General features: G+C 55.8%; 1 protein-coding gene across 3 annotated transcripts; it reads left to right on the top strand.

Annotated features, from left to right (window-relative positions):
- The first annotated feature begins 776 nt into the window (after positions 1 to 776).
- LOC120307571 (protein-glutamine gamma-glutamyltransferase E-like) lies at positions 777 to 15,122 on the top strand. 3 transcript variants are annotated; one of them, XM_039342443.1, is made up of 14 exons: positions 777 to 983; positions 2,503 to 2,615; positions 5,900 to 6,073; positions 6,549 to 6,791; positions 7,076 to 7,194; positions 7,790 to 7,918; positions 8,005 to 8,182; positions 8,293 to 8,428; positions 10,146 to 10,249; positions 10,360 to 10,602; positions 12,715 to 13,011; positions 13,415 to 13,572; positions 14,475 to 14,599; positions 14,868 to 15,122. In XM_039342443.1, exons 2-14 carry the CDS (start codon positions 2,609 to 2,611, stop codon positions 15,037 to 15,039), a joined length of 2,085 nt encoding a protein of 694 aa, XP_039198377.1. In that variant the 5' UTR covers positions 777 to 983; positions 2,503 to 2,608; the 3' UTR covers positions 15,040 to 15,122. The 3 variants fall into 3 exon arrangements, with proteins under 3 accessions (XP_039198377.1, XP_039198376.1, XP_039198378.1); XM_039342442.1 differs by lacking the exon at positions 777 to 983 and adding an exon at positions 1,042 to 1,274; XM_039342444.1 differs by lacking the exon at positions 777 to 983 and adding an exon at positions 1,059 to 1,119.
- Positions 15,123 to 27,774: the final 12,652 nt, after the last annotated feature.

The following is a 27,774-nucleotide window of genomic DNA, read 5'->3' as shown; positions in this document are numbered from 1 at the left end:
CTGAGGTCAGTCATGTCACCTTCACACTTGCAGAGCAACCTCTCCTATGTGCTTCAGGGTGCATAGAGGGTTAGAACCCCCTCCAAAGGCTCCCACTTGTCCTGCTTCGATGCCCCCCCAAGGGAAACGATGGATGCCGGGGGGGGGGGAGAGAGAGAGAGAGAGAGAGAGCGCATTTGGGAAAAGGGCCTGGATTCTGGGCATTTTTGGGGCTGGGTGGCACACTGGGGGGAAGCTCCGAATGCCGGTGTTCTGGGCCCCTGGCAGCTCTGCCTCGTGGCTCCAAAAAGGCAGCTGGAGCCCTGGGCTCTTCTGAGCATCCTGACGAGGCTCACAACAGGAGCAGTGGGAAAGAGGTGACAGCTGTCAGTGTGTGCCGTTGGCTGCCTGCCAGCATCCCCGCACTGGGAAGAAGGTAATTGCGGCTCACCTGGTTGTCTGGAAGCTGGGGAAGGAAGGAAGGAAGGAAGGAAGGAAGGAAGGAAGGAAGGAAGGAAGGAAGGAAGGAAGGAAGGAAGGAAGGAAGGAAGGAAGGAAGAAGGGAAGGAAGGAGGGTGGTCGGGCTCTGTGGGCAGAGGAGGGTGGGGCACAGGGGAGTGGAGGGGGGACAGAGGGGGTGACTGTTGGGAATGGCACTTCCAGGAGAGGAATCGCCCGGCTACCCCACGCAGTGACTCAGAGAGCAAGGCAGGGCAGCCGCCAACTTCCTCCTCAGAAGGACCCAGATCCACATCGGGCCCATTAAGTGGGGCGTGGAAGGAGGCCCGGGTTACCCAACTGTGGCAGATTTCCAGGATCCTGCGTGACGTTTAGGTGAAGCCAAAGTGTTTTCCTCTGAAGTCGGCAGGAAATAAACAAGGATGAAGCCGCAGCTCAGTGGCTGAATTCCCAAACTGGAAAGGCAAGCCAGGCAGATACCAAGGAACACCCTGGGGAGGGGAGGGCATGACCAGCTGAGGCAAGCAGGTCTACCGGCAACAAAGGTGTGTGTTCCTGTGTGTTGTGGGGTGGGTGGGGGAAGCGGGACAAGTCTCGGGACTTTGCAGCACAAAGGCACAGTTTGAAGGAGCCCTAAAGTGGGAAGGAATTACCGGGGCTGAGCAGCCCAGACCAGTGCAGGTAATGTGGGGGGGTGGAGTGAGCTGGCACTGAAACAACACCCAAAACTGCCTAAGCACCAGCAGCAGCAGCAGGAGGAGGAGGAGGAGGAGAGGGCAGGTGCTTCCTGGAGGATCCCACCTGCAAGAGCACAGCTGGATCCACTGCAGAAAGTGGTGAGTGTCCAAGAGGCAGTGGGGGGGGGGGTCAGGGGGCTTTCTGGCAGGCGTATAGAGCTAGCCCCCTTGCTCTCTTCCCCATCTCAGATGAGGAGGCTTGGTGGTTTGGAGATGTGAGAAGACAGTGGGGAGAAAGGAGGTGATGCCGAAAGCAGCTCTAGACTGAGTGGACTCAGGAGAACCCAGTGGTGTGGTAGGGGAGACAGAAAGACAGAAAGACAGATAGACAGAGAAAGAGAAAGAAAGAAAGAAAGAAAGAAAGAAAGAAAGAAAGAAAGAAAGAAAGAAAGAAAGAAAGAAAGAAAGGAAGAAAGAACCCCCATTTTTGTTTGGGTGAAGGTAGGAACAGAACCAGATGTCAACCGGGAAAGGACCAAATCAAAACGATGACCTGTAGGACTTTGTGGGTAGGAGAAGTTCCCTGAAGCTGCTGGGAGAAGAAAGCCGCTGCTCTCCCCTTCAGTGTCTGGGCCTCGGCAACAGGCCCCACAGCCCGGAAGGGGCTCCTGCACCCTTGAGTCCTCCCCCCCCAAGCATCCCCCGCTTTCAGGCCGAACTCTCTTCCCATTCTTACCAAGGCCACGGGGGTCAGAAGCCACGTCCATCCATGAGCTGGGAAGACAAAGGGGAGCCCCTGCTCCCTCCCAACCCTGAGAGGGAAAACCTGGGGGGAGGGGCAGGCAACGATGGGCACCGTGTGGGAGCGGTACAAGGGCCTTTGCAGGCCCGGGGGGGGGGGCTGAGGCTCTTTGGGTGATTTTCAGCCTCTTGTCGTGTTCTGGCTTGGAGCACCCCCAAAGCTCCCTCGACCCTGGGGAGGAGAAGCAGGGCAGTGCGTGTGTGGCCCCCTGACCTCCTGGGGGCAAAGACAGGAGGGCGTGGAAACGAGAGGCACCTGCCCCAGAGCGGAGGGATAATTGGGTGTAAATGCAGCCTGTCTGAAGTGGCAGCCCTGCGAATGGGCGCACCTGAGCAGGTGCTGCTCCGCACTTCCTCTGGCGGCCTCTTCCTCCACACCTACTTCCATGTCTTGTGTGTGGGGGGGTGACTCTTGGCCTTGGAATTCCACCGAGGAAATCCAGTTTGGCATTCCTGCAGCCGAGAATGTGCTTCCTCTGAGTAAAAAGGACGGCTTTGCCTCCCCGGGTGAACCTCCCACTGAGGAGGAAAATTGGTGCTGCGCCTATTAGAGGACCCGGTTAATTGCCCTTGGATCGTTTTATAGGCATCAGCAGGAGCTGCCTGGCATCTCACTCAGGCCAGTGGCGATAGGTAGTCGAGGGAATGCGCCAGAGCCTCCCCAGCTGAAGTGCGGAAGAGGAGAAGCAGCCATGGCAGGTGAGTGCGGCTGGGGGCCTCCCTTCGCGTGGCTGCCCAGGAGAGACCGAGGGTGCCGTGGCTTTGCCTGGCCCCTCTGGCCCTGGTGGCTGGTGAAGCGGCAGAGCGTTAGGAGCTCCCTTGTCAGGTCCTAGCCCGGTTCCCGAAGGACTTTCTCCAGCCATCCTGGAGCCTGAGCCTGGCACCACGTCTGGGCAATTGAGGAACCCAGCCCCCCTCCAGCGCCCCCCCTCCTGGGTCACGGGCTGAAGCCGGGCTGGCTCGTGGCACTGCCTTTCTCCTAGAAAGTTCCTGGGGTGCTCTCATGCTGCAGGCGGCAGGGCCAGTCCCCTGCCAGGCACGGCAGGCCTGGGATGGTCTCTCCTCCAGCGTCTGTCCCTCCCCCTGCAGCCTCTCCAGTCCCCCCACCCCATTTGGAGCAGAGGACTGCCCCACCGGCTCAGTGGGGCACATGCCAGAGTAGCTGCTACTGCTGCTCCCTCGGCACAGGGCGATTCATTTGTCAGTCGGAGGTTAATTCTTACCTTCCATGTTTTTGGTTTTCCTTGCCTGGGATGGGGGGGGGGAGCATGCAGGCAGGGTCTTGTAGGCACACACAAACGGCTTCTGGCCCCAGTTTTCTGGCGGGGTCTTCCTGCCAGCCAGTTGCTGCCTGCTCCCTGCCAGACGCCCACGCCCCCCCAACCGGAAAGAGCCCTGGCCCTGCCTCTGGGGGAATTTGGGGGGGGGGCATCATTGTCTTTGCCTTTCTCTGGAAAGTCCCCAGGCAGGAGGGGGAGGGGGATATGCCTTCAGCACCTGCGGCTCAGAAGATGGTGGGGTGGGAACATTACCCGGCCCCTCAGCCCCCAGCCCCTCACCAGGGCTCTCCTTAACGCCAGCCGTGAGAGCCCTCACTTCTGGGGAGCGGGACCTGAAAGTCGAGGGCTGCCCCCAGGAGGAGATGCTGTTGCCGAGATGGTGTTCACATCAGGCTCAGGGACACACACCACAAACCACCGCAAGGGCTGGAATTGATTGTATGTTGCCTCATCTGCTAACAGATTTCTGTTACAGCTTTTCATATGTTCTCTATCACATTTATCACAATAATAATGCATTAAATTTATATATTCCACCTGACTCTGGTAACTTTTAACAATTCTTAAAACTTTTTGACCCCCCCCCCAAAATACAAAGCAAAACCAGCATAAGACAAAGGAACAGTGACAGCAAAGCAATCTAGAGGAGAACAAAAAGAAAAAAAGGGATCCCAGAGGTGTTTGTCAAATATTGTGTATTTATTTTTTTTTATAAATATTTTATTGGTTTTTAACTATAGCAATCTCCAGTGCCTGGTGTACAGTGTATTGTCTTGGTTTATATTTTATCAAGAAAAAAAGGACAATAATAATTAATTAACAAACAATAATTAAATTTGATAATTCCATAATTAATATATTAATTAATTATATATTTCTTTGATCTTCCCTTCTCACATTTGTATTCTCCTTCTTCAACCTTAGCTAAAATATAATTCTTAATATTTTCAATATATAAATGATTAGGATATAGGCATTTTTTTCTATTTATACAAATAATAATAATCTCTCTATATAACATTTTTTTCAGTTTATATTATTCTCATAACCATCATCTCATTACTTCAGCATGCATCCTATTTTTATAATTTTTGTTTGCTTATATTCAATCAAATTCTTATCAGTCATAATTTCTTCGTATTAGTTATCTAACTGTCCAAATTTTCCCATTTAGGTACAGCATCCCAATATTTTATGTCATGCATTATAAAAATACTATACTTTTTATCTTTATAGTATCTAGATATAATCCCTTTTAATCAGTTTATATTTCACTTATATTAATAAAAGTTACATCAACCTATTTTAACATTTCATATATTATAAAACATACTATATTACTTAAATCTCTTATCCTTCTTGTTATAAGGCCCCTTTATGTTCAAAATTCTCTGTTCTTTTAGCCATATTCAAACAAATTGTCATGGTTCCAACAGATGAAACTCTTTAAAAGAACTTGGAGACATTGTTTACCTTAAAGAATCTTTTATTTGAGAAACAAAGCATTGACACTACATAGTTAAAGCCGAAAACTGAATCCCCCCCCCCAAAGTAGCAAAGCACAATTTCCTCCTCCAATTAATAGTCATAAATCACATTCCCTAATTGGCTTGAAGGGGGGGGGGCTTCCTCTCTCCAGCCCATCAAATCTTTTATCAGCTCTGGGCGCAATAACCTTGATTCCCATGGCTGAGTTATTGTTGTTATGACTAGCTGGATTCTCATCCACATCCCTCCCCTCCCAGCATCATCTACTCTAACTCTCAAAGCGAAAGAGAAAAGATGGCTACATTTCCATCTGCTTGTCAGATGTTAGCAGCCTTGACACAAATGTTTATTCAGAGAATAGTCCATCTGGACTATTGTGTCTTCTTCTTTTGCCGAGTAGTTTTCCAAGTTGATGTAATTCGCTTACCCAGCAGTTCCTGTATTTTTACAAATGTTGTTGGGAATACAAATACAAATATTGTGTATTTAGAACATGGAATAACTGGGCTGGAAGAGACCTTGGAGGTCCAACCCCCTTCCTGAGCAGGGGACCTGGTGTTATTCACTGTCTTGTCAGTTCTGTATGAAAAAATGACTGATGGACAAGGAGCTGATTAGTGAGCAAAACACAGGCAGCCCTCGACTTACAACGCTTCATTTAGTGACCCTTCAAAGCTGCAACGGCACTGGAAAAAAGCGACTTACGACCATTTTTCACACTTACAAATGTCGCAGCCTCCTCGTGGTCACATGATCAAAATTCTGACGCTTGGCAACTGGCTCGTACTTATGACCGTCACGGCATCCGGGGGGGGTGTCACACAATCCCCTTTTGCGACCTCCTGACAAGCAGCCAGTGGGGAAGCCAGATTCACTTAACAACCGTGTGACTAACTTAACAACTGCAGTGATTCACTTAATAACTGTGGCAAGAAAGGTCATAAAACAGGGCAAAACCCACTTAACAAATATCTCACTTAGCAACAGAACTTGCGGGCTCAGTGGTGTCATAGGTTGAGGACTATCTGGACAAATAAAAAAGGTTGTACTTGGGGTGGCGGCTCCCCTCCCTCCAGGGATCTGATCCCACAGGCCACGGGAAGGGAGGGAGGGGAGGCGCCCCCACTGCTGCCCCCCCAGGTTCACAAAGTGAGGCCCACCAGCCAGCAGGCAGGTCAAAAGGTTTCGCGCTGGTCTCTCCTTCTTGCTGTGCAGAGTTGATCCCGACGCAAATCAACTGGCAGGTGCCCAGCAATTCCCAGGCGCATCACACCAACTTCTTTGCTGGCACAGAGCTGTGCGCCCGCCGCGGGCAGAAGGTGGACTTCAACCTGTACTTCAACAGGGCTCCGCAGGCGGGGGAGAGACTGGCCTTCGTGGCAGAGACGGGTAAGGGCCCCCCAGCCCCCCCCATCCCCCTCCATGGAGAGGTGGATGCCACAGGTTGCAGAGATGGGAGGGGTGGGGGGCACAACTCGGGTACAGTAAGCTTCTCAGCTCCAGGCTACCCTGCCTGCTCCCTTCCTCAGGGCAATTCCCAGGCCAGCCAGCAGATCCCTCAGGTGACCTCAGGGACCATCAGATCCCATCCCTTCCTCGGCATGGACCACCCAAGCAGCCCCTTGGATACCCCAATCCCCGTCTGTGGCCCCTTTGGGCCCAGTGGAGAAAGCCCACCCCGCCCAGCGGCCTGGGCTGGAAAGGAAGGGGAGCCCCCTTGGTGGGCAGGGGAGGAGGGCCTCACTCCCCACCGGGAGCCCAGCAGGGGAGGGGAGGGGTCTTTACTGGGCACCCACTGGAGCTTCTTCGTGGGGTTCAACTGGGCTTCCCCCCCCCACCATGTTGTCCCTCTTGTCCCCGGCAGGCCCAGGCCCTTCCGAGGCCCAACACACCAGGTGTGCGTTTGCCCTCTCCAACGAGCTGGTCGGAGGGACCTGGTGCGCGGTGCAGACATCGGGAAACGGCAACTGCATCAACTTTTCCATATGCAGCTCCTGCCAAGCGGCCATCGGCCGCTATAAGCTGAGCCTGCAAGTGATCTGTGGCAACCAGGTGGCGACCAGGTTCCTGGGGAAGTTTGTTCTGCTCTTCAACCCTTGGTGCACAGGTGAGGAGGGGCACCCGGCTGCCCCCTCGGCCAGCACAACCCTTCTCAGGCGGCCACCCCCCACCCCGGTCTCCTTTTCACCCTGAACTGCCAGCACCAGCCCTCGAGGGCTCAGCACCAGGCCGGGGGAAGGGGGCCGGAGGCAGAAGGGCTGTCAGGAGGCTCAGAGCCTCTGAACCCAGCCTGGTCTGAAAAGAATGGGTAGGGCCCGGCCGTCAGATGGGGGGAGCAGAGCAGAGGTTGGCTAAAGTGGGGGCTTTTCACCCCCCCTTTCTTCCCTGCAGGGGATCTGGTTTTTATGGCCAACGAGGCAGAGAGGCAAGAATACGTCCTGAATGAAAATGGCATTATCTTTGTGGGCAATGCCAACTACATTGAAGCTCGAGGATGGTACTATGGCCAGGTAGCCCTTGGAGGTGGCAAGGGCCACTCAGTGCCTATGGGGCCCCGTGATGCTCCTTTGACCCTGTTTATGGGGGGGGGAGAACTGCAATCTCAGAGGCCTCCCCTCGTCTCTTTGTGCTGTCCCCGGACCACGCAGGGCAAACTGGTCTCACCCAGGAAGTGCCCCCCTCGGCCTGCTCTGCCTGTCACAAGGAGAGTCCTGCGGCTGGCCTGCTCTGGCCTGCCTCCCCCCCCCAGGCGTCCCGGTCCATGGGCCGAGACAAGGCTTTCTGGAAGGCTTGCATGCCACCCAGGCCAGCGCTTGGTCTTTCCTCAGCTGGACACACAGTCCGTGCGACGCCACGGAGGCCATGGGCCGCCATCCTCAGTGAAAGCCTCTTGCTGTGGCCCTCGGAGGGGCTGCTCTGTGGGGGGGTGCTCACAGAGGCTGAAGGGGAAACCTCCTCAAAGCCCTCAGGCGAGGCCCGAGAAGGGCAGGGCTCCCTCTGGGGCAGGGGGAGGCATGGAGAGGCATCCCCTATCTTGCCAGGGTTCTCCTGGGGCCCTCCCCCTCGTGGGAGGCTGAATGGCAAATCTTCTCTTGGCTCCTCCAGTTTCAGGAGAACATCCTCAACATCTGCCTTCACTTGCTGCACCTGAGCCTCTACCACCGCCAGGACCCAGCAGGTGATGCCTCACGACGGAGTGACCCCCGGTACGTGGGACGCGTCGTCAGCTCCATGGTATGAGAAAAGGGGGCACAGGAGGCACTGGGGGGCTTGGCCCACCCGCCTCTGCCCTCTCCCTGACAGCTTCTGCCACCCTTCAGGTCAACGGCAATGACGACAACGGGGTGCTGGAGGGCAAGTGGAGCGAGAATTTTGCCCACCATGAGAACCCTTCCCGGTGGGACGGCAGTGTGTCCATCCTGAGGAAGTGGGCGCAAGGCAACTACAGGCCTGTCCAGTACGGGCAGTGCTGGGTCTTTGCTGGCGTGACGGGCACCAGTACGTAAGCCCTGGCAAAGGGAGCGTCCTCAGGCCAGCCCAGAGGGTGGCATCTGTTGGGTGGGGCAGCGTTGCTTCCCTGGCGCACTCTGTGTTCCTCTCGCTTCCAGTCTTGAGATGCTTGGGGATCCCGACGCGTCTGGTCACAAACTTCAATTCTGCCCACGATTCGAACTCAAACCTGAGTATCGATAAATACTATGATCCTGCCGGAAAGAGCCTCAAGATGGGACAAGACTCCGTGTGGTAGGGACGGGCACCTGGCTGGGGCAGGAGGAGAACTTGTGGGTTTAGCCAGGCAGGGACTGGAGCCTCCAGCCGGGAAGAGGCTTTCATTGCCAGTGGGGCAGGAGCGGTCAGCCCACTGGGGGACCCGTGTCTTGGAGGCCCCGTGCGAGAGATTTGCGGGTGAAGCACGTGAGGTGGCCTTGCATCCGAATGGAGAGAGAAGGTGGTCCCCGCTCTCCCTGTGGTGGGAGGGGAGGGGTCATCTTTCTCTCCTAAGAGCTCCCCAATCCACCTCCCCCCCTGGCCCTTATGTGGCAGCTAGAATGTCAGCACCCATCTCTTCTGAAGGCGAGCCGTTGGTTCCACTGGTTAATTGTTCTCCCTGTCAAGAAATCTCTTCTTAGTTCTAGGTTGGGTCTCTCCTTGATTAGTTTCCATCCGTTGCTTCTTGTCCTGCCTTCAGGTGCTTTGGAGAAGAGGTTGACCCCCCCTTCTTTGGGGCAGCAAAGGGAGGGAGAAAGGAAGGGAAAAAAATTAAAATGAATTGAATTAGAAAAATACCTTGGTTATACTTATACAGTGTTTCTTTCGGTCAAGTCTTCAAGTCATTCACATGTTCAGCAGATGAGGGAATTGAAGGGGAACTCATCAAATTTGCAGATGTCACTAAACTGATAGGAGTAGCCAACACCCCAGAAGGCAAACTCAGGATCCAAAAAGATCTTGACAGACTGGAACAATGGGCCCTATCCAACAACATGAAATTTAATGTGGAGAAAAACAAACTTTTACATTCAGGCAGGAAAAATCAAAGGTACAAGTACAGACTGGGCAAGACCTGGCTCAAAAACAGCCACTGTGAGAGGGACCTTGGAGTCCTAGTGGACGATCGCTTGACTATAAGCCAGCCGTGCGCAGCAACAGCCAAAAAAGCTAATACAGTCCTGGGTGGTATAAACAGAGGCATAGAATCAAGATCATGTGAGGTATTAGTACCACTTTATAAAACACTAGTAATGCCACACCTGGAATACTGTAACCAGTTCTGGTCGCCATACCACAAAAAAGATATTGAGATTTCGAAAAAAATTCAGAGAAGAGCAGCTAAGATGATCCAAGGCCTGGAGACTAAAACATACAAAGAACGGCTGCAGGACTTGTGTTTGGCCAGTCTAGAGAAAAGAAGGACTAGGGGAGACATGATAGCAGTGTTCCAGTATCTGAGGGGCTGCCACAAAGAAAAGGGGGTCAACCTATTCTCCAAAGCACCAGAGGGAAGGACAAGAAACAATGGTTGGAAACTGATCAAGGAGAGAAGCAACCTGGAATTAAGGAGAAACTTCCTAGCAGGAGAAACTTCCTAATAGTGAGGACAGTTAGCCAGTGGAACAGCTTGCCTCCAGAAATCGTGGGCGCTCCATCACCTGAGGTTTTTAAGAAGAGACTGGACAGTCACTTGTCTGAAATGGTATAGGTTCGCCTGCTTGAGCAGGGGGTCAGACTAGATGACCTCCAAGGTCCCTTCCAGCTCTATTCTATTCTATCCTGTTCTGTTCTATTTTATTCTAAAGTGCTGAAAGAGCAGACTGGGGCTCAGTTGTGGCTGGGAGACATTTCCAGCCCTAAAACCATTGCGGGGGGAGGGGGCTCACGGGTGAAATCCTTCCTCAGGGCGGGAGACCGCCAGAGCTATCGGGGGCTCCGTCCTGGTCTCCTTTCTGCCTTCCATCCTCAGGGACTACCACGTCTGGAACGAAAGCTGGTTTGTCCGGAGGGACCTGGGCAACGCGTTCAGTGGCTGGCAAGTGGTCGATGCCACCCCGCAAGAGAGGAGCCAAGGTAAGTCCAGGTGGGCTGCCCCCCCCCACTGGCTGGAGCCCCAGTGCAACTCCCATCCTCCCAGAGCCCCAGCGCCCGTTCTGCTCCTCCTCCTGCTCCTCCTCCTCCAGGGATGTACCAGTGTGGGCCGGCCTCGGTCATGGCAGTCAAGCAAGGGGACGTGAAGCTGAACTACGACACGGCCTTCGTCTACACCGAGGTGAATGCTGACATCAACCGGTGGGTCGTGCACAGCAACGGGAAGCGGGTGAGGGCCTACTGCGACACCTCCTCCATCGGCAGGGCCCTGAGCACCAAAGCCGTGGGCAGCAACCAGCGGGTGGACGTGACCAACAACTACAAGTTTCCTGAAGGTTAGGTTTGCGGAATGAAGGTCCAAGAGTCGGGGCTAAAAGGGAGGCGTGGGCCAGGAGTATCCAGCAGCCTCTCTTGCAAAACCTCCAGTGAAACTGACTCCACCACTTTGTCCCTCCGGCTAATATTTATCCCAACATCTGGAGGAATCTCTGCCGAGATGGGAGGTCAGAGCAGTGGCAGAATGGCAGCAGGGGGGGCCGTCCTGCAAAGGGCATTGCTGGGGCAAGCAAAGGATCTGCCAGGGGATGCGAGGTGCCCCCCCCCCCTTTGACAAACAGGCCAGGCAGGGGAAACTGTGGAGTTCAGAGCAGAAGGCAACTGGAGAGATGCTGGGCTGCTGTTAATGCAAGAGCATACAGACCAGGGACAAGGTAATCAGTCTACAAGCTGGGGGGGGAGACAGGAGGTGGGGGTGCTTTGCCCAATGCCTGGCACCTGCATGCCTGGCTCCAGAAGCAACCCAGCAAGGCAGGGACCGGGCTGGGCCTTCCACACCTGCCCCTCTGAAGCTACAGGGGTCCAAAATGTGGCAATAAAAGCACCTGTGGGCAAAGCACATATCACCTTGGCTGTGTGACCAGCACCGGCTGCCCAAAGCTCCCAGATGCCATTCAAAATGCTGGGGGGGGGGCTTTGAAGGCCCCCTTGAGGCTGGCTGCTGTTCTCCACCCCACTGGGAAGTCTGGTAGCCTGGGCCCAATCAGGATCCCGCCTCTGTCACCGTGCAGGGCCGAGGAAGCGTGCCTTCTCCAAGGCAGGGGCTGGTGTTGGGTTCAGGGGTTCCAGTTGCCCAGCCCCCCTCCTCCCTGGGCTCTCTCCCCAGACCTTGGCTGAGGAGGGGCCTACGGCAGTGGGTTATGGGCGCTTGAGACGCCATTCTCTGCCTTCTCTTATTTTTATCTTGTGGGCCAGCCAGAATCCCTACGTGTTGGGTGGCCCATAACTATAAATAGCTTAGTAAATGATATAATTACATCACACATTTCCAATGCATAAATCCTGCCGCAAGTGGCAGCTTGAATGTATCTTATTCCACATCCAGGATCGCTCTCCACTGGCCCTAGACAGCCCCCTCCCCCATCCGTCTGGGTTGCCATAACCCCTTTCCACCATCAACTGTCCATTCAGCCTCCCCCCTGGCCTGTGTCCAAGCCCAGCCGTGGCAGGACGCTTCCGCTCCCTTCTCCAAGGGGGCTGCAGTCAGGCAAAGGGTCGCCTCTTTGTGGTTGGGCAGCCCCGGCTGGACAGTCCAACCACTTCTCGGACCTTCCTATGGGTCTGCTTTGGGAAAGCCAAAAGCAGGGGAGGATGCTGAGTGCCCTCCAGGCGAACCCCCTGGGCCACATGGGAGGCTGCTCAGCTGCGGGGAGGGGGGGCAGCAGTGGTCCGCTTCTCCTGCAGATTCCCCCCTGCTTCTTCCCTGTTTTTCCCCACAACACAATCATCCACCTGCAGGGAAAGGAGCGCTTACTCTTTGTGGTGGGTGGGGGGGGGAAATCGCAGGGATCGAGCTGGGGGCGCCCTCAGCGCTCTCTGACTCAGACTTTCCTGCTGAGTCCCTAGTTGGGGACTTCTGCAGAAGGCGCGCGGGGGGGAGGGCTCAATATAATTGCAACGTCTATTCAACACAATATTTCCTTAGTTACACGCAATCATTGCAGACACAGGTTGAGTTCGGGGACGGAGGCCTTTGGGAACCTGGCTGGCCCTGCAAGCGGCCTCTGCCGCATTTCCCTCCCGCGGCCGGGAGAGGAGCCGGCGGGCTTCGTACCGGCTTCAATGGCCGGCCAAGAGGGCTCAACCACCAGCCCTTCCCCGCGGGGCACAAGGAGGCCCAGAGACAGCCGCAGGGCTTCGGGAAAGGTGGCCTCGCCGTTCGGGGCTTCTCGGCTCTGCCAAAGGAGCTTCGGAACTACCCGTTAGAAGGCCCCCTGCCCCCGCCCCCCAGCAGCCGGATCGCCCCGACTCTTCCCACCGCCCGGGCCGACCTAGCCGGTGGGAAAGAGCCGCGATTCCGAAAGGCTCCCAGGCAGAAACTGGACCTTTCGCGGGGCCCGCCAGGGAAAAGCATTTGGAGGGGCGGCTGAGCTAGTTTCCCTCCCCCCCAGGCTCCTCCGAGGAAAGAAGCATCTACCGGAAAGCCTGCATGTTGCTCTCGGGCTCCAGCCCCTCCGAAGTGGCCGCCTCAGAGCGGATCGCCCACCCGGAGCTCTTCGGAAAGTTCAAGCTGACGCAGCCGCCGGTGCTGGGGAAGGACGTCAACCTGATCCTCTCGCTTTCTAACCTGTCCGACTCTCCCAAGACGGTCGCCATCAACCTGAGCGTCTCCAGCGTCCTCTACACCCGCCGGGCCGTCAAGGAGATCCTGAAGGAGGCCAGCAGCCTCCACCTGGGCGGCAAGGAAGGTACCCCGCCGGCCGAGGGCGCAGCGCGCCTGGGGGAGCCCTTCGCTCCCCCCGTCCCATCCCGAGGCAGCGGGAGCTTCAGCCAAGCCCAGGACTGCCCTGCCCGCCCCTTCAGTCATGCCCCCCCCCCGTAGCCAGCAGGCAGGGCAAGGCTCCCGGCAGCCACAATGCGGTGTCTGGGCAGGGGATCAGGACTCTGGCCTGGGAGTGAGGAGGGCGGCTGGGGAGGCAACAGCTTTAGGTAGCCCTCTCAGGTAACCCGGTCTGCGGAGGAGTCCTGAGGAGAACTGGGAGGGTTGGGGGCAGGGGGAGGGCTTGAGTGGTCGCAGCAGAGGAGGAGGAGAAGGGGAGAGCTCGAGCTCGTTCTGGGCCAGGCCTGTGACTGGGGTCTCCTGGCTTCCAGAGAAGTACCTTCCCCTGCGGATCACCTACGGCCACTATGGCAACTCCCTGACTGATGACAAGAAGCTGCTGGTGACCGCTCTGTGTGACGTGCCCAGGGGCGTGAAGCTGCTGGTGGAGAAGGCCATCACTCTGGAGAGCCCAAACCTTTCCATTGTGGTAAGCAGCTCTTGGACACACACACACACACACACAACCCATGTCTGCAGCCAGAACTTCAGGCCCTGAGCCTGGCCGTGGCCATCGGTCCATCCCCAGCGGTCCCCGTCTCTGGTCCCAAGGACCCCTTAGGGCCACGTGTCCACACCAGAGTGGTGGTGCTCCGTCTCTGGCGGCTTCCGTGTGAGACGCTGGAACTGCTGGCCTCGCTCTCTCCTAGCTAGGCCGGCCTCCTTGAGCGCAGCGGACATGGCTCCTTTGCCAGAAGCTGGCTGAGCTGCGCTGCTCTGCTCTCTGCTGGAAAGCCAGGCTGATTTGGGCTCAGCCTGCAGAAGAACAGGCGGCTCTTCCTCCGGAGGCCCAGGAAAGTGGCTGAGGCCCTGGGTGGACGCTCAGCAGCCAGTGGGGTCTGGCAGCTTGACAATTCCTCTGGGTTCCCGGCAGGGAACAGGAGGCAAACCGCTTCCATTTCCATCCTTAATTTGCCCAAACTGGCAAAAACTGGCCATGATGTTGCAGAATCTCAGATTTTGGATCATTCGGAGGCATTTCAGTATATTTTAAAGATAAGAAAAGGGATGGTTTGGCTGCCATGGGTTTCGGACTCCTGCTCTTCAAAGCCAGCAAAAGATCCTCTTTTGCTCCCACTCTGGATCGAGGGGGGGAGGGGAAGTGGGAGGAGGGCCTCCTTTTCAGGGCTCCGATTTGTGCTAAGGGTGGAAGGGCTTCAGGTACAGAAAAGGTTACCTCCAGTGAAAGAATGAAGAGAGCCCCCCCGGCCCCCCTCCTCAGTCCTTCTGCCCTGCCTGGCATCTGAGAATGGGCGGGGGAGGGGCATCCGAGATCCCTGCTCTGTGGCCCTGGGAAGACATGCCGGGCTGACCCATTGCTCTCCTCCGAAGGTTCCTCCGAAGGTGTTTGCCAACACACCAGCCAAGGTGGAAATCTCCTATGCCAACCCCCTTCCTGAGCCCGTGAAGGACTGTGTGCTGCTGGTGACCCTGATGGGTCAGGCCATCAAAATCAAGTATGTGGGACTGGGGGGGAGGAGGGGGTAGCAGAGACTTGCCTGAAGTTGACCCACCAGGGCAAAGGGTGGAACATCCCCTCCCCCCCCCGAAGGCCAGGCTAGCGACTCTGGGGCTGGGCCCAGGGCCACGTTCTCCACTGTCCCCATCTGGCTCTCAGCTCCAGCAGGTGAAGGGAAGCTGGCACTATCTCAAAGCGACTCCTCCCACCAAAGGCTCCTGCCGGGAAGCTCACTCCCCTCCCCCTTTCCCCCCCTCTTGCTCCAGCGTGGCAGATCTGGCAGCCGGGGAGCGGTCGAAGATCTACTTTGAGTTCACTCCTCGCCGCACGGGAGCCATGCAGCTGCACGTGGACTTCTCCTGCAGCAAATTCCACCACGTCAAGAGCTTTGTGCTTATGGAAGTGGCTGCCGCTGCCACCAGCACCGGCACCGCCTAGCCCACACGGGGAGGAGGGGATGTGGGGAGGGAAGCACCTCTCCTGCGCCCAGGCTGCCATTAAAGATTTCTCCCAGCAGAAGAGCTGCTGCCGCCGTGCATTTATTCCAAAGCTCAGAGAAGGCAGGGAGTCAGCAGTGGGATGGGGTGGGGTGGGGCCACTGCTGCCCTCCCTTCCAGGGCTCCGCCTCCAGGCCGGGCTCGGTCTGGTCTGTTTCTGGACCCAGCGTGAGCTATGCTTTTCCTTCCGCTTCGGCCAGCTGGCCACTTGCTCAGGTGCTGCTGGAAGAGGCTCTGCAGGGACCATGTGGCTTCTCCACTCCAGGGCTGGTGGGTCTGGCCACCCAGACAGGTGGCATCTCGGTAAATACCTGCTGCATAGCCACGGGTGGCACACCTGGGTGCACCCCTGCTCCTTTCCCTCTCTTGACTCCCGCAGCCACCCTTCACCAGCTATGCCTGGGGTGCGGGGGAGGGGGGCTCTCCTGGGGAGGGCTCATTAGCAGGGGACCCTTTAGCCTGGGCCCCTGCCTGTCCAGGCCAGAGCCCACCTGCAGTTGCACGGGGGGCTCCCAAATCTGCCCGCCTTCTGCAGCTCCTCTCTGGCCCAAATCGGACGGAAAACACACTCCTCCATCAATGTCCATAAAGGAGAATATTTGTAGCTCCAGGTTGACATGAGGGGTCCTTGGTGCTCTCCGAGGTTGGTGGCTTTCTTGCAGACGTTTCATGACCCAAATTAGGTAACATCATCAGTTCTAGTGATGATGATGATCATTTAATGATGTTTCCTAGTTTGGGTCATGAAACGTCTACAAGAAAGCCACCAACCTCAGAGAGCACCAAGGAGCCCTCATGTCAACCCTGAGCTACAAATATTCTCCCTTATTGGTCCCACAAACATTACTGGGAAGTAGAAACGGTGGGCAGCTGCTGCTGTGACCTTGTTTGGAAATGCCCCCCCCCCACTCAAGAAAAACAAAAAACAGGCGTTGAGTTTGGAGAGCATCCTAGTGGGAAGAAGCCGGGAGAGAGGAAGCTTCCAGTAAACTGTCCTCGATGCCGTCTTGGCCAGGGTCTCTTCTTCTGCCAAATCCCACTCGGTCGTCCTCCTGGGTTCAAGCCTGGAGGGCCAGCAATCCATTATGTAGATAACTTGTATGGGGGGGGCAGAGACCAGAGGGCACATCAGTATCCGGGTCGTTCAACATTTGCTCTCCCTTTCTGCTCCTCTTCCATGGAACGAAGGAATGGATGGAGATGCCCTCGCAGTTCATGCGATGCTGAACGACCGCAGCTGTTCGTCACAGCATCGCTCGTCCCTAGAAGAATAAACAGAGAGAGGAGACCAAAAGCTGAATCCTACTGGATCAGACCGCCCGCCTTCCCGGCCCATCTGGTCAGCAGCCTGATCTCACAGTGACCAGCCAACCACTCAAGGAAGCCCACTAGTCTCCCGGGAGATAATTGCCAGGGGACTTGACCAGCTTTAGAAGTCAGCTTATCACACCCCTGATCCTCAATCCTGGCTTGACAAGCAGATCGGTGTGGTCAGTGCATAGATGCTTTGACCCTTGTAGCCAGACTGTGGGCTGCCTGACCCTCGGGAACCCCCCACCCTATTTCCCATTCCACAGTCCTTCCTTGTTCCTCTGAAAGTTCACAGCCTGCTTTATTTTCCCTCTGGGTGCCGCGTATTTTGCACCTTCCTGCAGCAGCATCTAATAATCTTCCTCCTCCCTTCTCGGCCACAGGGCAGCCATCACTGCTCCGGCCCTTTACTTCCGGTCTGCCACAATTTTGCATCTGCTGCAGATGTGCCCGACTGTTTCCAGACAAGAATGCAAACAGTCAAGGACTCCTGCCTGTTCCTCTGCACGGTGAGAACTGGGCGGGTCTCCAGTCCAAGCCGCTGCTCAGGGCAGGAATCCTCAGATCATCCCAGCTGCCCAACCGTGGCTGGAAACCCCCCCCCCCACGACCGTGATTCTAGCTGCCCCACCCCCACCCAGGAGGCTCCTAACGTCAAGTCTCTCTGGCTGCTGGTTATTGTCCTCCTGCCTGAGGAGCTGATCGAGACCTCCAAGGGCGTCAGGCACGAGCAAGGGGCTGGACATGGGAGGCCCTGGCTTCTTTCTCTCCTCCCCCTCCCCACAGGAAAGGGGGGAGAGGAAGAGGGGCTCCCGGCTGCCTCAAAAGCACCAACTGACTTGGCTCACCTCCCTGGTGAAAAAAAAAACATCCGGAGAGGAGGAGGAACTACTACGGAGTTTGCTGGGATTGCATTTTGATCCCCCTTCCTCCCAGGCCGATTCCAGGCTGAGCCCACTCAGAACCTCCTGGAGCCGCTGCCCTCCGCATCCTGGGCTCCCTCCGAGGGCGGCTGCGGCTGCTGCACGATCCCCACCACCTGTGGTGCCGCCTCTCGCTCAAGCAGCAGCAGCTTTCCTTCAACTGCGAACGGCAGCCCCAAGTCCCAGCCATGGGTCAGTCCCTGCCCTCCGAGCCAGGCTGATTTCTCTGCCAGCCTCCCTGCGAAGTCTTGCCCGACGGCGTATGCTGGGCAGCTGGGCTTGCGCTGGCAGGTAGGTAGGCAGGCAGTTAGGCAGGCAGGTGCCCAGACTGGAAGCACAGCCTCTCAGATGAGGCTCTTAATTAGCAACCTGCAAAATTGCTGCCTAGCTGCCAGACTCTCTGCGGGGCCAAGCAAGACCTCTCCCCCTCCCCCCCCCCCGCTTTTCCTGGGCCGGCCCCTTTTCTTCACCTTGTGCGCTGGCAGCCGAAGAGCTCCGTTCCTGTCTCCTCCGCTCCCAAATGTCTCGAGCTCTCCGAGGCCCCCTTTTCTGTCTGCTGGACGGCAGCGCTTGCGACCTTGGCTGGGAAAAGGCCCTCCCAGGCCGCTCAGAGCATCCGAGGCGGCCAAGGGGAGCCTCCAGCGGCAGTCAAGAGACAGAACAACCGTCGCAAAGGGAGAGCTAAGCGAGTCGCAACCTCCTCTGCCCCAGGCCGAACAAGTTCATCATGTTTTGGGACCTTATTAACAATGTTAGAGGCAAACAATTCTGGAGCTCTGAATCAGCCAGAAGGGAAGTCGCCTCCCTCACTGCTTTCTTATTCCGAAGCTTTAAACAGCTGCATCTGTTTAATTTGCAGGAAGAGGCAGGAGACCAACATCTGCCTTGAGCACAGCTCGGGCCTCTCTTCATTCGAGTCGCTCTGAAACACGGTCTTTGTGCACGCTGCTATAAGCAGGGCGGGCATTTATTTACTTTATTCTTTTATATGTTAGAATATAGAATAAAGTAGAATAGAATAGAATAGAATAGAATAGAATAGAATAGAATAGAATAGAATAGAATAGAACTGGAAGGGTCTTCTAGTCTGACCCCCTGCTCGAGCAGGAGAACCTATACTACCTCAGACAGGTGATTTCCCAGTCTCTTCTTAAAGATCTCCAGTGATGGGGTGCCCACGATTTCTCGAGGCAAGCTGTTCCACTGGTTAATTGTCCTCACTGTCAGGAAGTTTCTCCTTAACTCTAGGTTGCTTCTCTCCTTGATTAGTTTCCAACCATTGTTTCTTGTCCTGCCCTCTGGTGCTTTGAAGAATAGTTTGACTCCCTCTTCTTTGGGACAGCCCCTCAAATACTGGAATGCTGCTATCATGTCACCCCTGTTTCTTCTTTTCTTTATACTAGCCAAACCTAAGTCCTACAGCCGTCCTTTGTATGTTTTAGTTTCCAGGCCTTTGATCATCTTAGTTGCTCTTCTCTGAACTTTTTCCAAACTCTTAACATGTTTTTTTTTCTAATGTGACCAAAACTGGATACACAATTCCAGGTGTGGTCTTACTAGGGTTTTATAAAGCAGTACTAATACTTCACGTGATCTTGATTCTGTACCTCTGTTTATACAACCCAGGATTGTATTAGCTTTTTTTGGCTTCTGCTGCACATGGCTGGCTTATTGTCAAGTGATCGTCCACTAGGACTCCAAGATTCCTCTCACAGTTACTGTTTTTAAGCCAGGTCTCGGCTAATCTGTACTTGTACCTTTGATTTTTCCTGCCTAAATGTAAAAATTTGCTTTTCTCCACATTGAAACTCATTTTGTTGGGTAGGGCCCACTGTTCAAGTTTGCCAAGATCTTTTTGGATCCTGAGTTTTTCTTTTGGGTGTTGGCTACTCCTGACAGTTTGGTGTGATCTGCAAATTTGATGAAGATATTGAAGAGTACTGGGCCTAAGACGGAACCTTGTGGTACCCCACTGCTTACTTCTCTCCATGTGGATGTAGTGTCGTTGAGGACTACTCTCTGAGTACAGTTTGCCAGCCAGCTACAGATCCATCGGATGGTGATGCTGTCTGTCTATTCCACCTTTTTCTAGCTTACCAAAGAGTAGGTTGTGGTCTACCTTGTCAAATGCCTTACTGAAGTCTAAGTATACTACGTCCACAGTATTTTGCTGGTCTATTAGTTTAGTCACTTTGTCAACAAATGAAATAAGATTGGTTTGGCATGATCTGTTTTTAACAAACTCGTGCTGGCTACCAGTTATAACTTTGTCTGCTTCTACTTGCTCACAGATCTGCTTTTTGATGATCTTTTCCAGGATCTTCCCAGGTATTGATGTTAGACTGATTGGTCTGTAATTTCCTGGGTCTGTTTTTTTACCTTTCTTGAAGATGGGAACCCCATCAGCCCTTTTCCAATCCTCAGGTATTTCCCCAGTGCTCCAGGATTTTTGAAAGAGGGCTAATTAATTCTAAAGAAACAGCAGTCCAATCTGAAAACTGAAAACCTTGAAATCTCATTAGATACATTACATGCTTATCCTTTCTTTAAAAAAAATTCTCAGTTTCAGAAATCATTCACTTTTCTAGCCTTTTTTTAAAAAATGGAGAGTTTTGTTACAGCATTTGAGAAAATCCACCCCATCTTCTATTTATCAAAGTCAAAATGTTTTGTTTGTCACACACAGCTAGTAAACACAATCCAAGAAAATTCAATTTTTAGTGCCGCTTGACAATTTAAACCTGTTGTTTACTAGCACTGATCATCCAACTTGTTTCAATACCTAAAAATATAAGCAGGGATCCTCAACCTTGGCAACTTTAAGAGTTGTGGACTTCAATTCCCAGAATTCTTCAGCCAGCAAAGCTGACTGAGGAATTCTGGGAGTTGAAGTCCACAACTCTTAAAATTGCCAAGATTGAGGACCCCTGATATAAAGGCCACAATTAGCATTCTTTTCCCCCAACATTTTGCACATCCTGTTCAGAAGATAAATTTCCCCTAAAAGGGGATGCCTTTTTGGACTGTGAGGGTCCATGAATCTGAAATCACCATTAGATTTTATCCCATCTTTACCACTTTAAAGAAACCAGGAAACCACACCAAAGAACTTGGAGATGGACCTGCTCAATGCTGGCACCAGCCAGAGCAGAAGAAAGATCAGCGAAGAAGCAAGGCGAGATCAGAAGGCATGGAGAGACCATCAGCCCCCGAGAATCGCCAAGGGATGGACATGATTGAATCACAACCAAATCCTCCTCCTCCCCCTATCTGACCACCAACAACAACCCTGCAAGGTGGGTTGGAGTAAGAGAGAGGGACTGGCCCAAAGTCACCCAGCCGGCTTTCCTGCCTAAGGCCTCACCATCTTTTCCATCAACCTCCTAGAAGATCTCATTCGGCATTCTGGTGCAGTCCCGGTCACTAGACCGGGACACTTACGCTAGGTATGAAAAATGGCAAAAAGAGATGGGGGGGGGCCCTCGGCTCTGTTGGGTGGCCGGAGCAGCCCCACCACTTAGTCTTCCTCCTTCCCCGCGTCAGAAGGAAAGCCCGTCTGTGTAACTGGCCTTGGTGGCTGCTATTTCCTGGGGCCTCTTGGCAGCACTCCTGAGCCTCCGTAAGCTGGACAAAGGAGACCAGTATGCCTTCCCCCCCAGGGGTTGCTGGGCCTCGGGGTCAGTCACGGCTTAAATCCTCCTGAAGCCATTTGGCCTCTCTCTACTCCCCCCCCCCACGTGTGTGTCTCTTTCCCCCTTTATGACAATCTTCCGAGAGGACCTCCTGGTTGGCAGGCCGTCCTGGCAGAGATTCCCACTGTGGGACAACGGCCAGGAGTCTGGCAGCCAGGGCACAGGGTGCCTATGAGTGGCTGGTGCTGGATGGGGAGGGGGCCCTCAAGCAGCAGCTGAGGCTCTCCTGGGTCAGGTCAGCCCCAGACCCATCCCTGAGGCCCCCACATTGTCTAAATGGAAAGTTTGGGGCCAAGAAGGAACACCCGCTTCCAGTTCAGAAGGACGAGGGAAGGGAGCCTTGGCTGCCCAGCCACAGCTGAGGATGAGGAGGGGCAGGGACCCTCCCCTCACAGCTAGCAGGGGCAGAGGCTGAGCCCACCCACCCCCCAGAGGAAAGGCTGCGACCACTGGGCTCCCTCCTCTGGGGCAGGGAGGGTGGACCCGCTGCTGGACTTCTACAGGGGACGACTGCAGGGACCCCCGCATCGTCATCGTCACGCTCTTGTTGTTGTTGTGGGGAAAACAGGAGGAGGAAGGATGATTACATACATTTGCCTCCTTGAGTTATTTATGAAAAAATAAAGACAGGCTGTAACAGTAAAGGAACATCTTCCTCCTTGGATCGGATTACTGTGTGTTGCTCTGCCCAAGCCCCTTCCTCATTTCTTGAAGCAGCCCGGCCCGGGGAAGGAAGCCACAGCCATGGGAAGGGGGCTGCCAGGGGGACTGAGGGCCCAGCTCTCTGCACCCTTTAGGGGTCCAACCCGCCCATAGCGATGCCCCAAGAGCAGCACCCCACCCTCAGCACCAGCCCTGCCCAAAGGGGCTCCTTCCCTTCCTGCCAGCCAGCCGCGGGTCTTCATTGGGAGGAGGCCAATGGAGCTTCCACCCCCCCCCCCACTGCAGCTGCATTGAGGAGGCTTTCTGGGCAAACGTTTGGCTGGCAACGAGTGGAAAAGCACTTTGCCTTCTCCAGCCCAGGGCTCTGGGCTCTCCTGTGCCGGGAGAACTTTGGTGCCATCCATCCAAAACCACCTCTCAGCCCTTCCTGGGCACCAGATCTCCTCTGGCTCAAGGAGGCAGCCCCCACCGTTCCAGCCTGAGTCCCCGGGCCACTTTCCGCCTCTCTTGGGGCCCTGGCTGGCTGTGGGTCTGGGGGAGCTCGGAAGCGTCTCCAAGGGCTGCAGGGGGGGGCATCTTTCCTCTCAGATAAAGTCAATCCGCTGGGCAGATCCTTTGGCAGTGATTAAGATGGATCTGAGCCCCATGGTCAGGGAGGAGGTTGACCCTCAGGGAGTGGACATTCTGGCTGTGGGAACGGCCACCTGCGTTCCGGACCCATGGCCCTCCCCCTGAGTGGGTCCAAGTAGTGGTCAATGCCCTTGGGGGACAGGGTGCTCCTACCTGCCTTGCAGGACGCTTCTCCTTCTCCAGAGGCCATCTCTGGACCCAGTAGTACTGGACAACCTTTGTCCGGTCCCCAACCTCCTCCCCCACTGTTTTTTTTAGGGAAGGTTGTTGAGAAGGTGGGGATGCTCAGCTGCCCCAGGGCCTCCAGTGAGCGGATTCCCTGAGCCTTTTCAGTCAGAGTTCAGGCCGGGACAGAGCACCGAAGCAGCTTCAGCTCAACCCTGCAAAGGCAGGGGGGCTCCGTACTTTGGGCCCCCCAGGGGCAGGTGACATGTCCTCTTTTACTCCAGATGGGGTGGTGGTCTCCTGGACTTTGCTGGCCTATCTGGGGTGCTGCTGGACTCACAGAGCCCTGAAAGAGCAGGTGGCTGTCATGGCCAGGAGGACTTTGCACATGTTTCTCCTCTGTGCCAACTTCATCCTTTCCTGGGCCGGGAAGCCTGGCTCATGTCTTGGCCACTCGTGCCTTGGTCACTGCAACACGCTCTCCACGGGACTGCCCTTGAAGACCACTCAGAAATGACCACTGAACCAGTATGCAGCAGGACAGGCAATGACTGGTGCCGTTAGATTCACCCATGTTACACCCATGTTATACCTGTGCAGCGTGAGCTACACCGGCTCCAAGTTTCTTTCCAAGTGCAATTCAAGCGGCTGGTTCTATTCGTTCGTTCGTTCGCTCGTTCGCTGGCTCGCTCACTCATTCATTCATATTCATTCACTGAAAACATTTATACAGCTTCCCATCTTATAACAAATGCTGGCTTTTACATATATGGCACGGTGCCTGGTGATTTGCAGGGCTCTTTTCCCCTACCAGATCAGGAGGTGGGGAGCAAGCTTCTGGTCCCTCCCCTTAATATGTTACCCTCCCGTGGGACCTTTTCCCTGGCAGCCCCCGCCCTATGGAGCACCCTCCCCCCCTTGGACTTCGGCAGTCCCTCTCCCCTTTTAACCTTCCAGAAAGCGCTTGAGGCTTGGCCCTTCCCCCGAGTGCTAGGATAGGGAAGGGTAATTTTAATGATGGGGCGGGGGTGTGTCTAATATTTTTGACTTAAATATCTTGGTTGCAATATTTTTATTGTACATAAACGTGGTTTTATCTTTCGCTCGCGAGCCGGAGGGGCGATGCGAAAGTCTTAAATAAGCTCCGGCCGAAGGGCGGGCGGGGCCTCCGGGTCCCCCGGTGTTTGTGTTTGGCACACTCAGCGGCGGGAGTGGCCGCCCGTGGAAAGCCCGCCCCCCCCCCGAGTGAGTGAGGCTTCCTGGGCAGCCCTGGCTGCTTTCAGCGCCCCGGCTGCATCCTCCCGGTGAATCAGCCGCGCATCCTTGGACTCCGCCGGAATTCCCCCAAGGGCGCTTCGTTCGCGCGGCGCTGTCTGGCTGCCTGGGTCGGGGGGGGAGGGGGAGAGCCGCCCCCAAGGGAAGGCCGGGAGGCCTCGGCAGAAACCGCGGAGCCCGAGCAGCCGCCTCCCCGTTAGGCGGGCGGGAAGGGAGCCGCGGGGGTCGGGCTGATGCGGCAGGCGAGAGCCGGGGCTCGCGGGAAGACAATCCCGGTCCCGTAGATAGGACGGGGGGCGGAGGGGAGCCCTGAAACCGTAAAAGCCTCCGGAGGCTGTTTCAGGGAGCGCGGTCGAGCGACCCCCAAGGCCGAAGGTTCTGAGCGAACGTTCCGGGAAGCCCCTCCGGGGCGGCCCCGTTCAGGCGCGGTTGGGCTCTCGGCGGAGGCCGCTGACCGGGCGCTGCTTTTCCTGCCTCGCCAGCACCGGCCCTCCGGCTGCCTCCGCCCCGGGACGGCTCGAGTTGGCTCCGCGGCCGGCCCGGGCAGCTCCCCCTCCAGCTGGGGCCACACCTGGCCCCGGTTCCGGGTATTTTAACGCCGGCCCCGCTCAGCCCCTGCTCTGCTGGCCGCCCTCTGGGTTCTCCGACGCCCAGCCGCCTCCCGGGCTCTTCCAGGTCCCCGGGAATGGGGCCGCTGGGCCCGGATCACCTGAGGTCCCAGAAGCGCTCCATTTTGCTTTTGCCCCTCAGTCCAGCTTTGGGCACAACCACAACCGCACCCCTGTGCAATTCTGTGACCATGGGGCACCACCCAACAGCGGGCCCCATTTCCCTTCTCAAGAAGGCAGGGAAGGAGCCCTCTGCCTCTGCCCATCCACACCCGGGACGGCCGCACCACTTTCTTCAGGCAAACCGATTTATTGGGTTCTCTTGGTTGTTTATGTATCACCTATGGAGGCCGCCCATCCCACTCGGGAGCGACTCTGGGCAGTGTGCAATTAAACACTAGTTACACTCTCTTTGGCTTCCTTTTTCACTTTGGGCTATTTTTGGAGTCTTAGTCTGGGGTTTAGGTTTTCTGCCCTCCTGGAGATGCCTTGGCTCCATGGTGAACGTGGCCTGGTGGCCTGGGAGAGCTCTGGTCAACGGCATCCAGGCCAGGGGAAGGGACAGTCCCAGTCTCTGCTGCCCTGGTCAGAGCCCCCCTGGGGTTGTGTGTCCAGCCCTGGTCTCCACGATGCAGAAGGGAGGCTGAGAAGGGGAGAGCCACAGAGACGGGCAAAGAGGATCTGCTCTGGGGGACACAGGGCAGCTCTGCCCCCTTCCCATCCACAGGAGGGTCTGTGAACATTCTCTGTGGTGGCTGAGGGGAGAGCCCCGGTGGGAGTGCCCACCCCCAACTAAGGAGAGGTGCCTGTCCTGGAGAATTTTGTCAGGAAAGCTCAGGAGTCCATGTGGGGAGGGGTCCATCTCTGGAGAGCCCCAAAGGAAGACTGGCCAGTCATTAGTCTGGGGTGAACTGAAGATGCCCGACTTTGCCCCGGGGAGGGGGGATGGACTAGAAGACCTCTGGGATTCTGTGAATTCCCATTGGCCTCTTTCTCCACAGAATCCTGAAAAACAGGAAGAGGAAGGGGTCAGATTCCCCCAGCCCCACTTTTTGCATCCCAAGGGCTTCAGACCCTGCTCAGGACCCTCCTCTCTCCTCCCAGCAGCCCTTTCACAGCAGGGCCAGCCTGCCCAGGAGGGTTTGTGGCACCGGCCAGCAGCCCCAGCGCGGGCTGATCCGACGGCACAGCCAACCCACTCAGAGTCAGTCGCTGCAGGTGGGCACCTTTCACCCAGCCCAGGGAGACCTCCAGGCCAAGGAGGCGCAAGCTGGGACCCCTGAGTCGGTGGTTCTTCCCCAGGGCCAGCCAGGCCAGCTGCTGAGCTTTGGTGGCCTCGTCTCAGCCCAGGGAAACAGAGGAGGGGAAGCCCACAAGGGTCCTGGGAGGGGGAGATTTGTTATTTTTTTAACCTGTTAACCATTTATCACCAGCAGCCGGATGATCTGGCGCTGTTGTCTGGGTTGCAGGAAGGGGGAAGAAGCCCAAAAACTATGTGGGAAGGATGGGTTGGCCCCCTGGCAAATGCCATCCAGCTGAAATAGGTGCACAGTGATGCCCGTTGGGGCAACATAACCCCCCCAACCTCAAGTCTGCACTGTTGGGTCTGAGTCTCCTGAAACTGTGGGGTCCCTGGTGCTCTCTGAGCTTGGTTGTTTTCTTGCAGCCATTTCATGACCCAACTAGGTAACATCCTCAGTGCGAGTGTAGGTTTTTCTCCCTGTTTATATTCAGTAGCTTGCCCTTCCTGTATTGGTGGTGGGTGTAGTTTTCCCCTTGGTGGTTCTTTATTAAGATATTGTTTGTCTTGTGTTAATCCCTGCTTATCTGGATCTGGGCCACTAGATAGGATTGTTCTTTTTGTTTCTTTGTTTCCTTCTTAGCTTTTCTATTGTCTCTGATGTATAAATCTGGTTTATCTCTACGTTATGTAGTGATGACTGATTTATCTAAATGCCAAGTTCCCAGGAATTTCCTGGCATTTTTGGATTTGGCTTGGTCTAGGATGCTTCTTCAGGGGGGGGGGGAATGTGGCTGAGACTGTTCGTATGTGTGGGGAGATTAAGGCGTTTCCATCGGATCCCCCGGCTGCTTATTTTCCTTATTTTCGTTCAGGGATGAGCCCTGCTTGTCTTCCGCCCGTCTGTCCTGCGTTGCAGCCGCTTCAGTCCTCCACAAGTATGTTGTGGGTGACTCTGGTTTTTTTCTCTCTCCTTGGGCTGCTGGGTTTTTGGGTTTACTTAAGGTGCTTTGAAGGGCTTTAACTGTTTGTGTGCTGTAGCGATGCTTGGTAGTGATTGCACTGTGTTGGTTATTTCTGAGTTGTTTTTCTTCTGGAACTAGCGCCCCCTCCTGGGAAAGAACTCCATAAAGAGGTCACCGTGTGTGGCGGCCCTGAACAGGGCCCACTCTGGGGCGAAAAGGGGCTGGCCTGACTCCACCAGCATCACGCCCCCCCAGCGCAGAGGAGGCTGGGGGCTTCGGCCTTCCCCCAGGCCAGGTGAGAACATCTGGGGCTTGGGAAAGAGGTGATGGGGGGGAATGCGAGCCAGATGCAAAACTTCCTGCAGAAGGCAGATGGGGGGGGGGCGCTTCTCTCCTCTCCAAGGACTCCCCCCCCCCAAATGCTTCTCACTGGGGGAGACAGAAGCTGCTTCTAAAGATGAACCAAGAGAGAAGGGATTGAACACCCCAGCCCCACCCACGCTGGTCGGGCAAGCCTCTGTAGGGGAACAGGGAGGCAAGCCCACCCTGTCTGGCGCTGATGATGCCCCCTAGCTGTGCTGAGGGGGAAGGGTCTTCCCTCCCCCTCCCCCTCCCCCAGGTGTGAAAGGCTCCTGCTCAGAACATCCTGCCCGGCTGGTGTGGGAGACCTCAAGCTGCCCAGAGAGGCTGAAGGCTCTCAGGAGGGCTCTGGCCGGGAGACCCCGCTCTGGGGGCGGGAGGGGAGTGATGAGAGGGCAGGCAGATGGGGCAGAGTTGAGAGCCAGAGAAGGCAGGAGGGAGCAGCCCCTCGGTGACTAGACTGAGGGGCTTGTGGTTGGAAGGGCCTGGTGGCACCGGGAGCAACTCCAATTGGCCATTTTTTCCAAACGCTGATGTGCCCCCCCCTTTCATCCCTTGCACTTGTTTTGATCTGTTCTTTCCTCCAGATGGGAGGACCACTCTGGGGCCAGAAGGACCAGCTCACGCTGGGCCCCTCGGGCTGCTTTCCTGAAGAAAAAGAGAAGAAAGAAGCAGCTGAGAAGGAGGGCTCGGGTGCGGGGGGGGGCTGGCCACCATGGAAGTATTGGGGGGGGGGGAAGCAGGCCGGAGAGGAAGCTGGTTAAGGCTGCCCCCAAGTAAGCGGTGGGGGGAGGGGGAGGTGGGGCCTTGTGGATCCACCAGATCAGGCTGTCTGGTGGGGAAG

Source organism: Crotalus tigris, unplaced genomic scaffold (assembly GCF_016545835.1).
Source record: "Crotalus tigris isolate CLP2741 ecotype Arizona unplaced genomic scaffold, ASM1654583v1 scf7180000017791.1120302, whole genome shotgun sequence".
Taxonomy (NCBI): Eukaryota; Metazoa; Chordata; class Lepidosauria; order Squamata; family Viperidae; genus Crotalus; species Crotalus tigris.
Note: the sequence above shows the minus strand (reverse complement) of the source record. Positions and strands in the feature narration are given on the sequence as shown.

What these genes read in the sequence shown, in the direction of transcription:
- LOC120307571 (XM_039342443.1), top strand. An exon ending in ATGGGACAAGACTCCGTGTG is followed by an intron (nt 8,429 to 10,145) that starts GTAGGGACGGGC and finishes TTCCATCCTCAG; the next exon opens with GGACTACCACGTCTGGAACG. An exon ending in CCACCTGGGCGGCAAGGAAG is followed by an intron (nt 13,012 to 13,414) that starts GTACCCCGCCGG and finishes CCTGGCTTCCAG; the next exon opens with AGAAGTACCTTCCCCTGCGG.